Source organism: Populus euphratica, unplaced genomic scaffold (genome assembly GCF_000495115.2).
Source record: "Populus euphratica unplaced genomic scaffold, PopEup_1.0 scaffold131.1, whole genome shotgun sequence".
Lineage (NCBI taxonomy): Eukaryota > Viridiplantae > Streptophyta > Magnoliopsida > Malpighiales > Salicaceae > Populus > Populus euphratica.
In genome coordinates this window covers 430551-443942 of record NW_011500004.1, presented here as the reverse complement: position 1 = coordinate 443942, position 13392 = coordinate 430551, and the positions used below count along the sequence as shown (strand labels likewise).

General features: G+C 31.6%; 1 protein-coding gene across 1 annotated transcript; it reads right to left on the bottom strand.

Annotated features, from left to right (window-relative positions):
- Positions 1-5261: 5261 nt before the first annotated feature.
- LOC105141043 (syntaxin-121-like) lies at positions 5262-7509 on the bottom strand. Its single transcript, XM_011048129.1, has 2 exons — positions 6563-7509; positions 5262-6093 (listed from the first exon to the last, which is right to left on the bottom strand). Exons 1-2 carry the CDS (start codon positions 7116-7118, stop codon positions 5729-5731), a joined length of 921 nt encoding a protein of 306 aa, XP_011046431.1. The 5' UTR covers positions 7119-7509; the 3' UTR covers positions 5262-5728.
- Between the last annotated feature and the right edge of the window lie 5883 nt (positions 7510-13392).

The window sequence follows — 13392 nt, the reverse complement described above, 5'->3', positions numbered from 1 at the left end:
GATTTTACATTCAATAACAAAAGTACCATTTGTGTTTTTCCTGGCACAAAGACTTCTAGCAAAATAGATGAGCTGGGTGCTACAGTGTCGGTGGTGGCGAAGATATGCATATTTAGGTTAAGAAACTGATAAAGATGGCAGCAATGACTAGCAGCAGGTACGAACTTCTCTAGCTATGTCAGGAGTATCAGCACACTTTCCTTTTCTTTTTCTCCCATTGATCAGACTATGGTCAGGCCGCTGCTGTCCATCTCCTCCGCAGACAACAGTGCATTGGCGTCACCCAGTACTCATTACATTTGACTACTCCATGGATTCCAAGCCTTCAAGTTCAAGGGCATTTGCAGGTAGAGCCTATCAATGCACAGGCCTTCAAACAAAATATCCTGAGTACATTTAAATTTGTAAGGTGCTGTAGTATGTAATGTTTTTTAAAATTCTTTTTTTCTTGAAATATATTAAAATATTTTGTTATTTTTGTTAACATTACATTAAAACTATGGAAAAAAATTAAGTTATTTTTTTAGACCAAAAACTTTTAAAATATAGTCAAACGTAATTATAAAGCAAGGAAAAACAGTCACTATTCGCTTCTCTTTAAAAAAAAGGTAACATCATGTCTATAAGTTTTTTTTTTTTTTGTGCACACAAATTTCTATGAAGATTGGGACTTTTTTTGTCCCGCGGTGATCCCAATAATGAGCATCTCTTCAGTACGAATTTTTAAAGTAACTGCAACGGAGGACATTCAAGTTCGAAGTATGCATAGAAATTTAGATAAATTGTGAAATTAGTATCTACAATATAAATAAATACTGAAATAGAATATGATAAAAAAGGTTTCATGAAATATCATTGCCCGAGTATGTTATGGTTTAAAAATATAATATTTGAGGATTTTGAAAGTGATATTTAATTAAATTTCATGTTTTTAAATTGTAATATTATTAAAATATTATATTTTTAAATCATGACTTGTGAAAAAATACCACGGTTCAAAATTATAATATTTTTAAAAAGATTATTTTAAAAAATAGCTGAAAATTTAATAAAATGATTGAAAAGTAACCAAAATAATCGTTTTAGCTATTATAAAGTTGAGTTATTTTCGTGTTTTAAAACTAAAAAAGTTTATAAAATCATAATTTTTATTAATTTGAAATTTTATTGACTTTATAATTTTAAATAATTGAAATTTTTATAATTTTATCAAAATTAAAATAAAGTTTCTTCTATATAAAAACTATACTTAAGATTTTATCTTGCTTAAAATTCAGGGTTGATTTGAATTTTTTTTAATATTTTTTAAAATTAATTATATTTTTAATTATATTTTTTCTATTAGATTATTGTCCTTGATTTTTATAATTTTGATTTGCTTTTCATTGCATAGGATATTGTTATATTTTTTTTGTTAAGTTAATCCAAGTTAATTTAACAAATTAGCATTTAAATATCTTTTCACTGAAAACAAAAACAAAAAAAAAACTACTAAATCTCTAAAAGCCAGTTCCATAGGCATATCAAACTGGATAGCTTGTTGTAGGAGGTAAGCTTGTGGCGCGCTGCCGCTACTCGTATCTTCCTCTTCTTCTTCTAAACCCTGCAGTTTTCTGGAGGTCAGAGGTCATTAATAAGGGCAAATGCGAAACTGTAGAAATATGGGATACTTGTTGACGCCCAGCCCATTAGAAGGGATATGTTTTGGGCTGTCTCAAATGAGCTGGAACACAATGGCGTGAGCCCAGTTCACTTAAGGCCAAGAAACTAATAGGCCCATTTAAGGACCCAGTAAATGCTACTATAAGGACCAGAAACCTAGGCCGAAGCTCCATCAACTAACATAGTTATTATGCCTTCAATTTTGAGCCCCATAGCAAAGTGAATGGATCTGGGCCTTCGACCCTTCCTCTCAGTGGTGCATACTTGAGCTATGACTTGGACGGTGGCTATAGTCTGCTAAACAGCTTCCAAAAAGGAGGCCTCATTTTATGTGCCCTACTAGGGGGTCTCGTGATATGCTGGTTCCAGTTTCCCCAAACGTTATATATAGGTGTGGTAATACTTTTAAAAAAGCAAGAAAAATTTTAAATTATGTGTCATTAGCTAGGTTCAAAAAGCTCTATTAATTTAATAATATAATAAAAATATGAATAAAAAATATAATAAAAAATTTGACAACAATTAACTACAAAAAAATACACTATCAATTACTAGGAAGGAGAATAAAGAAAATACCGTTGAAGATTCATTATCTCTTTACTATAGACATTGTCCCACCATCAGTGTTCATAAAGAAAGTTTTAATGTCACTATGAAAAATTACATGATGACACCAAAAGGGGCCACTTACATCACGAGAGGAATGATTTAAAAAGTAAACCAAATTAAAAATTTTGAAATGGGTATTTCATTTTTATATCTAATTAATTAATTTAATTTAATTTAAATTTTTTTTAAAAGCTAAATTTAACAAAGAATAACAAATAAAAAGACTCGAGATATCTAAAGTTATTTTTGAAATTAGTAAAAAATTCTATAGAAAAAATATTAACATCAATCTTAAATTAAATAAATATTGAAGAATGAAATTAAAAAAATAATCTTAATAAAAGAAAAAAAATCTCCCAAACTCGTAACCCATGAAACCCTAAATATGAGTTTAATCAAAAAACTTAATTTTCAAACAATTTAATATTAAATGATAAAATTGGGATAAAAATATCAATTTAGAAAATTTATCAAAGTAAAAAAATTTTAAGGGGAATAAAATAAGAATATCAATCAAAAGAATAAAGACCAAATCTAACATATAAATAAATTGAAGGAGGATGAAATTAAAAAAAAAATCTAATTTTATAAATTATTTCAAATAAAAAAAATATTAATAAAAAGAACAAGAACTGAATTTAAAGGAAAAACAAATTGAAAGCTTACTTTGAAAATTTTGGTTAAACAAGAAATTGAGAAGGAGAGAGACAAATTTTGGTTAAACAAGAAATTGAGAAGGAGAGAGAAAGAAAAGGGGATTGACCACCAACGTTAAACCAACCATTGACCATACTCAATCATTCAGGGATGAAGGGGTAGTCGAGATAATTCTAACACTGCTCTGAAAACTAGTGTTTGGCCACTAAGTAACATTGCATGCATTGCTTGAACGGCATAGTCATTACCCGCACACTGATATGCCCACACATAATTTTGTTTTTGAATAATCACTAAATCACCTCCGAGTAAACTTGATTATAGCAAAAATATATATATAAACTCTTAAATGTAAGTTAAATAAATTTGATTATAAAGATAATTTAATAATTTTATTGTTCTATAAAAAATAAAAATAAAAAAATCCGTCACTCTAGTTAATTAAATCTTGTTTTTAAATGTATTTAATAATTCTATTGTCCTAACAAAATGAAAAAGATTTATATTTTGCAATCAATCTAATAATGATTACTGTATTATGTGAAAAGATTTTTGTGGGAAGGGTGAAATAGCATGGTCAAACACGGACCCTTCTTAGATATTTTTTTTTAAATTTAATTTTTATTATCTATTGTATTAGGAAACTTTCAGGTGAGATTCTTCCCGATTTTCGTGTGCAGTATTTCCTGGGGGGTGAAAAACAAAATTTTTAATCTCCTTCGGATCTTGAACATGTGACTTTCTGCATCGAGATTTTTATTTTATTTTAAAACTCCCCAGGAACTTCAACCTTTTTGTGCCAATATTAATATTCTTTCCTTTGGCATTCTGTTGATTGATGAAGCATGTTATGATTTTGTTGATTTTAGGGATCACCATAGCTGAAAGCAAATACTGCAGAAACTGACTTCTTCGCTGCACAACTTCCCCTGTTCTAGACCTCGGAGTCCTGGATAGATAACCTTGACCTCGAGCAATTATTGACGTCTAATTATAAGATTTGATAAGTCCAGGGATGCTGCCTTCTCCCTCGTGTCCTTCCATTTCTTTATTCAGTCAAAGTCCCCTGTTGCCAAGTGGGAGTCGTTGAAACTCCGAGGCCACCTTCGTTGAAGTAGAAGACTACAATTTACAAGGACACCGCACCAAAAATGGGGTGCATTTTTCTATGAATAGTTGCTTACATGGAGAGGCATGGCCCATGATCAACACAACGCGTAGAACATGCCAAGAAGAATTGAAGATTCGTACAACTAAAATCCCGGATTGACCACCAACGTTAAACCAACCATTGACCATACTCAATCATTCAGGGATGAAGGGGTAGTCGAGATAATTCTAACACTGCTCTGAAAACTAGTGTTTGGCCACTAAGTAACATTGCATGCATTGCTTGAACGGCATAGTCATTACCCGCACACTGATATGCCCACACATAATTTTGTTTTTGAATAATCACTAAATCACCTCCGAGTAAACTTGATTATAGCAAATATATATATATATATATATATATATATAAAAAAAAACTCTTAAATGTAAGTTAAATAAATTTGATTATAAAGATAATTTAATAATTTTATTGTTCTATAAAAAATAAAAATAAAAAAATCCGTCACTCTAGTTAATTAAATCTTGTTTTTAAATGTATTTAATAATTCTATTGTCCTAACAAAATGAAAAAGATTTATATTTTGCAATCAATCTAATAATGATTACTGTATTATGTGAAAAGATTTTTGTGGGAAGGGTGAAATAGCATGGTCAAACACGGACCCTTCTTAGATATTTTTTTTTAAATTTAATTTTTATTATCTATTGTATTAGGAAACTTTCAGGTGAGATTCTTCCCGATTTTCGTGTGCAGTATTTCCTGGGGGGTGAAAAACAAAATCATAATCTCCTTCGGATCTTGAACATGTGACTTTCCGCATCGAGATTTTTATTTTATTTTAAAACTCCCCAGGAACTTCAACCTTTTTGTGCCAATATTAATATTCTTTCCTTTGGCATTCTGTTGATTGATGAAGCATGTTATGATTTTGTTGATTTTAGGGAACACCATAGCTGAAAGCAAATACTGCAGAAACTAACTTCTTCGCTGCACAACTTCCCCTGTTCTAGACCTCGGAGTCCTGGATAGATAACCTTGACCTCGAGCAATTATTGACGTCTAATTATAAGATTTGATAAGTCCAGGGATGCTGCCTTCTCCCTCGTGTCCTTCCATTTCTTTATTCAGTCAAAGTCCCCTGTTGCCAAGTGGGAGTCGTTGAAACTCCGAGGCCACCTTCGTTGAAGCAGAAGATTACAATTTACAAGGACACCGCACCAAAAATGGGGTGCATTTTTCTATGAATAGTTGCTTACATGGAGAGGCATGGCCCATGATCAACACAACGCGTAGAACATGCCAAGAAGAATTGAAGATTCGTACAACTAAAATCCCAAATATTAGTTACAGAAAAGAACCTAAATACAAAACGGGGTGTGCGTCTCCAATATATTCCTGGCCAGGCCCGTAAAGGAATCCGTGGCATTCCCCACCTGGATGCACTCACAAACATCAAATTACCCATGAATTCCTATGATTTCCCATCTCACTGGCTGTAATCATCTGCGAGACTATGATCCCCGAATATCAAAATTCAACTCCCGAAAGCAGAAAATAATAAATAATGCAACAGAAAAAAGAAGAAAAAATGTTCATCGTATGGAAAGCTAAAATGAAGGAAATAAAAAGGATTGCAGCAAGAGACGTAGCCTTGAAATATGTCACACATATCAATCCTAGACAGCATCACTTCTTTTTCTCCCACGGCCGCACAGAGAGGAGCACCACCAATATGATGATCAGCAATATAATAATGGCATAACAAGTCCATTTCCTGGAATTTCTCTGTAGTTTCCTGGCAGTCTGCAGCTGCTGGGTGCCGCCCCGCACAAAAGAATTAGCTCTTTGCACATGGCTCTCAATGTCATCCAATTGTTCACCTTGATGTTCAACCAATACTGCCATGTCCATAAACACTTGGTGAAGCTCCTTTAGATTGTTTTCCAAATCTTTCACAGCATCATGTCTTTCTTGAATTTCATTTATCGTGTCCAAAATCCTGCCTCTCCCCTGTTGTTGAATTGCTTTCTGGAGAAATGTCTCACTCTCACCTGAATCGTACCAAAATGCTCAATCCATTAGACAAATGCAACAAATTCATCTCATTCTTGAAGTTCTCGGATACAAACACCCAGAAAGCACTGAAAATTTATTTGAATGGTAAAGTAATTTAATGCCGTCCCAAATGACCAAAATCAAATTCCATGAACACCAGGACACACTAATTGAGAAAATTTTAGATAGAGTTTGTATTTGCAAATGGAAAAGGCTATCAACAATCACCAACCAGCTCATCCATCATGGGTTGCCACATATGTGAGATGAGCAAGCATTACTATTCCCTCACATATGCTTGATCGACTGTCTAAATCATCCCTCCTTTCAATTATTGCAAATCAATTTTGTAAAAGGTTCGAATCAATTTTACTAAGCAAATAAATCATGTTTCTTTAGCCATATATCCAAAGTCAGCCCTAACTTGGATCAATCCAAAAATTGTAACAAAGATCAATCACTAACCTGTAGAGATCAACAGATCAAGAGTCTTCTCATCAGGATTTTCACCAGTCACAGTAAAATACCTTCTCTCCACAGTCTCTCGATACTCCGTGGATATCTTCTGTCTCAACCCGTTAAAACTCTCCATCAAATCCTTCAACTTCTTCCTCAACCCATTGACCACCGAAGTCCTAGTCCTATCCGAAGAAGACCCCAATCCACACCCAGGAAGAGTCCGGTTCGCTGCGTTAGACCGGTCCAAGGCCTCTAACCGGACCTTGATCAGCTTTGCCCTTTTCAGCGCCAGAGCAACATCAGCATCCATCTTGGACCTCATGTCCTTGACAGCCCTAGCGTTGTGCAGAGTCTTACTTTGCTCATGTGAAGACCGCATATTCTCATTAAGTCTTTCCAACTCCTTGAGCTCGTCTTTGATCGACTCTACATCTTCAAAGAACTTGTCAAGGTTAACCCCACCGCCGGCGGAATGCGCTTCGGACATCTGAATTACATGGTGATCCGGGGAGGCTTCTTCGCTGTGGAAGCGAGAGAAGGAGCCGGAAAAGAGGTCATTCATGTTTTACCCAGAGAATCTTAATACCAAGATGATGAAAGAGAATTTTGTAAAAAGAAAGGATTTTACAAAAGGCTTTTGTAGCTATGGATAAATGGCAGGCTGGCTGGCTGGCCGAGGAAGGTGGGACTGGTCAAAGGGTTGCTGGTTCAAGTTCAACAACTCTGTTTCACTCCTTTATTTTGAAGGAAGATGAGGAGGAAGGTGATCTATGATCGAAGTTAATTTATTAGTGATGAAGACAGATACGGAGGAAGAGAAAGGGTAAGTTATTGGAGATTTAGATTTTTCTATGAAGGTGACTTTCCTGGAAAACGAAAGAGGAAAGATCGTAGAAAAAAGTAAAGAAGGAAGGAAGAGGTCTCGCCGAGTGAAGGGCATTGAAGGATTGATGAGCACATAACGTGTGGATTTTTGAGTTTTAAAAGCCGGTAGGAAAAGGAGGGTTTATTATTATTATTATTATTATTATTATTATTATTATTATTATTATTATTATGTAAAAGAGTGGACTTTGTCTTATTGATTTTGTAGTTATCTAATCGCTATTTTTTTGCTGTTTTCAATTTTGAGTGAGAACAAGATGGATTTTGTATGGATAATTTGAATGATATAAGCAAGGAGGATATTTTATTTGAATTACCTCGTAATTTCAACTTTGTCTATAATTTTTTTTAATTATTATACAAAGCTGATTTTTTTATTTTTTATAAAACAACGAGTGTGTTAATAAAATTATTAGATTAGTTTCACCCATGATCTACACTTAATAAAATAATATTTCTAAAAACAAATTATCAAAAAATAATAATATAATTAAACTTTTAAATAATACCATGTAACATTCAATAAAATAAAAAGTATAATAATTATAATATTCTATGATTTGGTTTTTTTTTACTTTGAAACTAAGTTTTTGAATAAATTTTAACTCTGATAATATTTTACATTATTGGTAGTTGACACCATAAAATATCAACAAATAAAATATATTTATTTACAAAAACTTTCATTATATTTGAAATAATAACTAAAGAGTCATGAACCTAAAAATACTACTAAGTTTCCTTTAATATATACATCCATAACTTAACCTCATAATTGTTTTCTATTAGATTATGAGATCTTTTATGGATCTACTAGGGTTTTTTGTTGTTGTTATTGATAAAAATTCATTGTTAAGGTCTGGATTTGCTGGGTTTTTTCAATGTGCTTTATAACTATTATTGATTTCTTAGATTTAATGGGGGAGAAAGAACTATGTTCTTGTTTTGTGTAGGCAAATTTGCCAGAAAGGGTAATAGTCACATTGATCTTGTTACAGGAGTGAGAGTGGCACCAAATAAGTGAGAGCAATTGTGAGGATGGCGCAGGGAAGCAAGATGATAGATCTTGATAATTCAAACACTCAATTTTCTGATTTTACTCTTTTAAAGTGGGAAGCTTGTGAACTAATTCTTCTCACTCTAGATAAAGTAACTGTAAAGAATAAATTGACTAGTTTTCAAAGGTGATAAACACAACCTGAACAAAGAAAAAAAAAACATAAGATCCGAGTTTGGATAATATGATCATGAATAATATTCTACAAAAGAAAAAAAATTAGTGTTGATGCAAATCTAGCAAGGCTGTTTAGAATCAACAAAAGTCATTCTAGAAAAATTTATTATTTTGATAGCATTTAGATCACCACCATTCAAAGACCTAAATGTTAAGATACAATTATATAAGGTTTTTTTTAGGGATAATGATAGTATCATGAACTCTCCCTACTTTGAAGTACAAATCTCTCTTTTCTCATTTTAACTTAAACACAATTGTTGATTTTTTAGATTGGAAGAAAGATAATTTTGTTTTTGTTTTTGTTTTGTATTTTGGTTTTAGAATTTGGAACTGAGGAGACAATAGAGAGAAAATAAATGGTGTGATAATAGTTATTTTCCACGCTTTAATATATATGGGGGTATTATTGTCTTTTTTTTAGATTTTGCTTTGACCAAGGTTGTAGAGTGTAATATTAAAAAAGTTGATTGCAAAGTAAAAAAATAACCACACTATAAAATTTTCAGAGTAATTTACCCTAAATAAAATAATATTATTTAATTATATGTATTAGAAACATGGTGGATGAGGTGAAAAAACACCTGTTATATTATTGTTATTGTTATTATTATTATTATATAAAAGAGTGGATGGGGTCATATTAATTTTGTAGTTATTTGATCACTTTTTAGATGTTGTTTCTAATTTTGAGAAAGAAGAAGATGGATTTGGTGTGTGTGTGTGTGCGCGTAACAATAGAGTGTGATCATAAAATTATTAGATTAGTTTATCCTATGATCCATACTTAATAAAATGATATTTCTATAAATATTTATCAAAGAAATAATAATATAACTAAAATTTTAAGTAACACAATGTAATATTCAATAAAATAAAAGTATATTAGTAGTAGTATTCTATGTTTTGATCATTTTTCACTTTGAAACCAAGTTTCTGAATAACTTTAAAGGTCAATAATAGTTTACATCATCAAGAGACAACACCATAAAAAAATCAACAAAAAATATGTATTTATTTATAAAAAATTCCATTACATTTGAAATAATGCTTAAAGAGTATTGAAGCCTAAAAATATCATTAAGTTTCCTTTAATATTTCATAACTTAACCATATAATTATTTTTTATTAGGTTATGAGTTTTCTTAAGGATCTACCAAGTTTTCTTGTTGTTGATGAGGGCAGATTCGTCAAAAAGATTGCTGGTCATATTTATCTTGTTATAAGGGCGAGAGTGGAGCAAGTTGGTGAGAGTAATGGTAAGGATGGTGTTAGTAAAAAGAGTGGTAGAACTTTAATTCAGAAACTTTATTTTCTAATTTCACTTTTTTTAAGGGATAAACTTGCTAACTAATTCTTGTGGCTCTAGGTAAAACAATTATAAAGAGTAAATTGATTAGTTTTCAAAGCTGATAAACCTTACCCGGACAAAAAAAAAAGCACAAGATCTAAGATCTGTATATACAAGGAATTTGGACAATATTATCATAAATAACATTCTTCAAAAGGAATAAAAATGGTGTTGACACAAATCTAGCAAGACCTCTTAAAACTAACTAGAAGATCCGGCCTATCTACTGTAGGCTGGGCTGATGTCCCGACCCAGGCCTAAATGGGATGGTTACTGTGCATTAGCACAGTAACCAGCCCATGCTGTATTTTGCAGTAGAATGTGAAATATTCATGTTTTGCATGCAAAAATAAAGATGACTCCAGTAGGGAAACAAACAGAAAGGAGGAGGCGGTTACCTGAAATGATGGCGCTGCTAGTGGTTTGCGATGACACGCTGTGGTGGTTGCAGCCAGCGCTGCTCGATTTCCCTTCTCTGTTATCCCGTGTTTTCTTCTTTTATTTTTGTTCTTCCTTTCGTGTCTTTTTTTTCCCCTTCTTTCATTCTTTTAGCCCCTCTTCTACTTTTTGGGCTTTAAAGCATCTCCTCTCTTCTTCTTTTCTTTTTCCTTTTCTTTTTCTTTTTTTTTTCTCTTTTCTTTTCTTTTCTTTTCACCTCTATTTTTCTCGTTTTTTTTTCTTTTCGTCTTCATACCATTCTTCCTCTTCTTCTTTCCTTTTTTCCTTTTGTTTTGGTCCTCCTTTTGTGCTCTCCCTTCTTTTGCTCTCTTCCCCTATATTTATAGGGAAAAAAGGGGAGAGAGAGGCAGGGGCGGCCATTGTGCAGTCACCCTAAAAATCGCTAAAAGGGCATATCCCCTCTGTTTTTCACTGCCCCATAGCAGGCCACGGGTTGGAGTTTATGCAAGTGGAGTTATGGTTGGTGTCTTTTTGATGTTTAGGAGAGAGAGAGAGAGAGAAGTAGGTGAAAACAGGGAGAAGAAAAACCTTTTTCTTCCCTTGCCTCGCACATCCAGTGGAAGAAGAAGACCCACATTGCTGTTCAAAATGGCACCATTTCATGCTTCTTTTTTTTAATGAATAGTGTATGAAAGGACGTCGTTTTGGGCAAATCATATCGTTTCATTTAAATAAAAATGGTGCCAAACATGTCTAAGTGCAAATTAGTCTTCAATTTGTGATTTGTTTAATCAAGTCCTCAATCGCAATTTTCATTCTAAAATTCAATTCAATTGCATCCCTCCCAAATTCAATCGCCAGCCCTGAAGTTGGCTGCCTTTTCCAACTTGGTTCTTGGTCTCTGATTTATGTAATTTGACCCTCAATTGATCAATAAATTTCTATTTTCTTTAATTTAGCCCCTAATTAGATTTAATTATAGCCCCTATATTTATGCGCCCTTTTCATTTTGGTCATTGGTTATGGATTTCTTTAATTAAGCCCCTAATTGACCATTAAACTTCAAAATTTATGCATTTAAGCCCTTGATTTCACCAAATTAACTCTCAAAAATTATATTTTGACATTACAACTTTAATTTCTTCCAATTAAAGCCTAAATTGACTTCAAAATCAATTTTTCTAGCAATCAAACCCTCTATAAATTTAATTAAACCTTTAATAACATTTAATTGAGTCTAGAAACATTTTATTTTAGACTTTTTTTTCTCAAATTGGATTTTCTTTGTTAACAAGGCTCTCATTAGTCAACAAAATACTGTTAAATTTTAATTTTTATATTTTTAAACATCCTCAACCAATTTTTGGTTATTTTCTAAGTGTTCTAGCATCCTCTTTTCATTGTGATATTTTTTATTTTATTTTTTTTGGATTTTTTTGAAGAGAGAAAAAATATAAATTGGGGAATAACTCAAAAATAGATTATGATAATTATTATTATGTAAAAGAATGGACTTGGTCGTATTGATTTTATAGTTATTTGATCGCTTTTAAGATACTCTTTCCAATTTTGAGTGAAAAGAATATGGATTTTGTACAAATAAATTGAATGATAAAAGCAGGAGGAAATGTTTTTTGAATTAACGTACGATTTCAAGTCTCTTTCTAGTTTTAAGGAAAATATTATACAAGGCCAACTATTTTTTTATAAAGTAATAGAGTGTTTTCATAAAATTATTAGATTGAGTTCACCTATGATCCACACTTAATAAAATGATATTTCTAAAAACATTTATAAAAAAAATAATAATATAACTAAACTTTTAAGTAACACAATGTAACATTTAATAAAATAAAAGGTATATTAGTCATTGCATTCTATGATTTGATCTTTTTTACACTTTGAAATGAATTTTTTAATAACTTTAAAGGTCGATAATGGTTTACATCATCAGTAGTTGACACCATGAAAAAATAAACAAAAAATATGTATCTATTTACAAAAACTTCCACTACATTTGAAATAATAATTAAAAAGCCCTGAAACCTAAGAATACCACTAAGTTCCCTTTAATATGTATTTTCATAACTTAACCATATAATTATTTTCTATGAGGTTATGGGTTTTCTTATGGATCTATTGAGTTTTCTTATTGCTGATTAGGGCAGATTTGTCAAAGAGATTGACAATCACATTGATCTTGCTATATGGGTGAGGATGACATTGGGAAAAAGTGTGGTTGATCTTAATAATTAAAACACTTTATTTTTTGTTTTCACTCTTTCAAAAGGGTAAGCTTGTTATATAACTCTTTTGGCTCTAGATGAAGTAACTATAAAAAGTAAATTGACTAGTTTATAAAACTGACAAACATTATCTAGACAGAAAAAAAAAGCACAAGATCAAATATCTATATATACAGGTAGTTTAGATAATATGATCATTAATAATATTCTATAAAAGAAAAAAAAAATGGTGTTGACACAAATCCATTAAGGCCGCTTAGAACCAACAAAAGTTATTCCATAGAGATTAAGTTTTTAGACACTGTTTAGATCACCACCATTCAAAGACCTAGATGTTGAGAGAATTATATAAGGTTTCATTTAGGGATAATGGCAATATGATGAACTCTCCCTAAGTTGAAGAGCAAATCTCTATTTTTTCATCCTAACTTAAACGCCATTATTGATTTCTTAGATTGGAAAAGAGAGGATTTTGTTTTTGTTTTTGTTTTATGTTTTGGTTGTGGGGTTTAGAACTAGAGAGGCAATAGAGAGAGAATGAGTGATGTCATTATGTTTACCGTCCACATTTTAATATATATAGCGGTATTATTGTCTTTTTATTTATTTTTAGTTTTTGCTTTGACTAAGATTGCAAAGTGTAATATTCAAAAACTTGTTTGTGAAGTGAAAAAATAACCACACCATAGGATCCTCAGAGTAATTTTTCCTAAAATAAAAT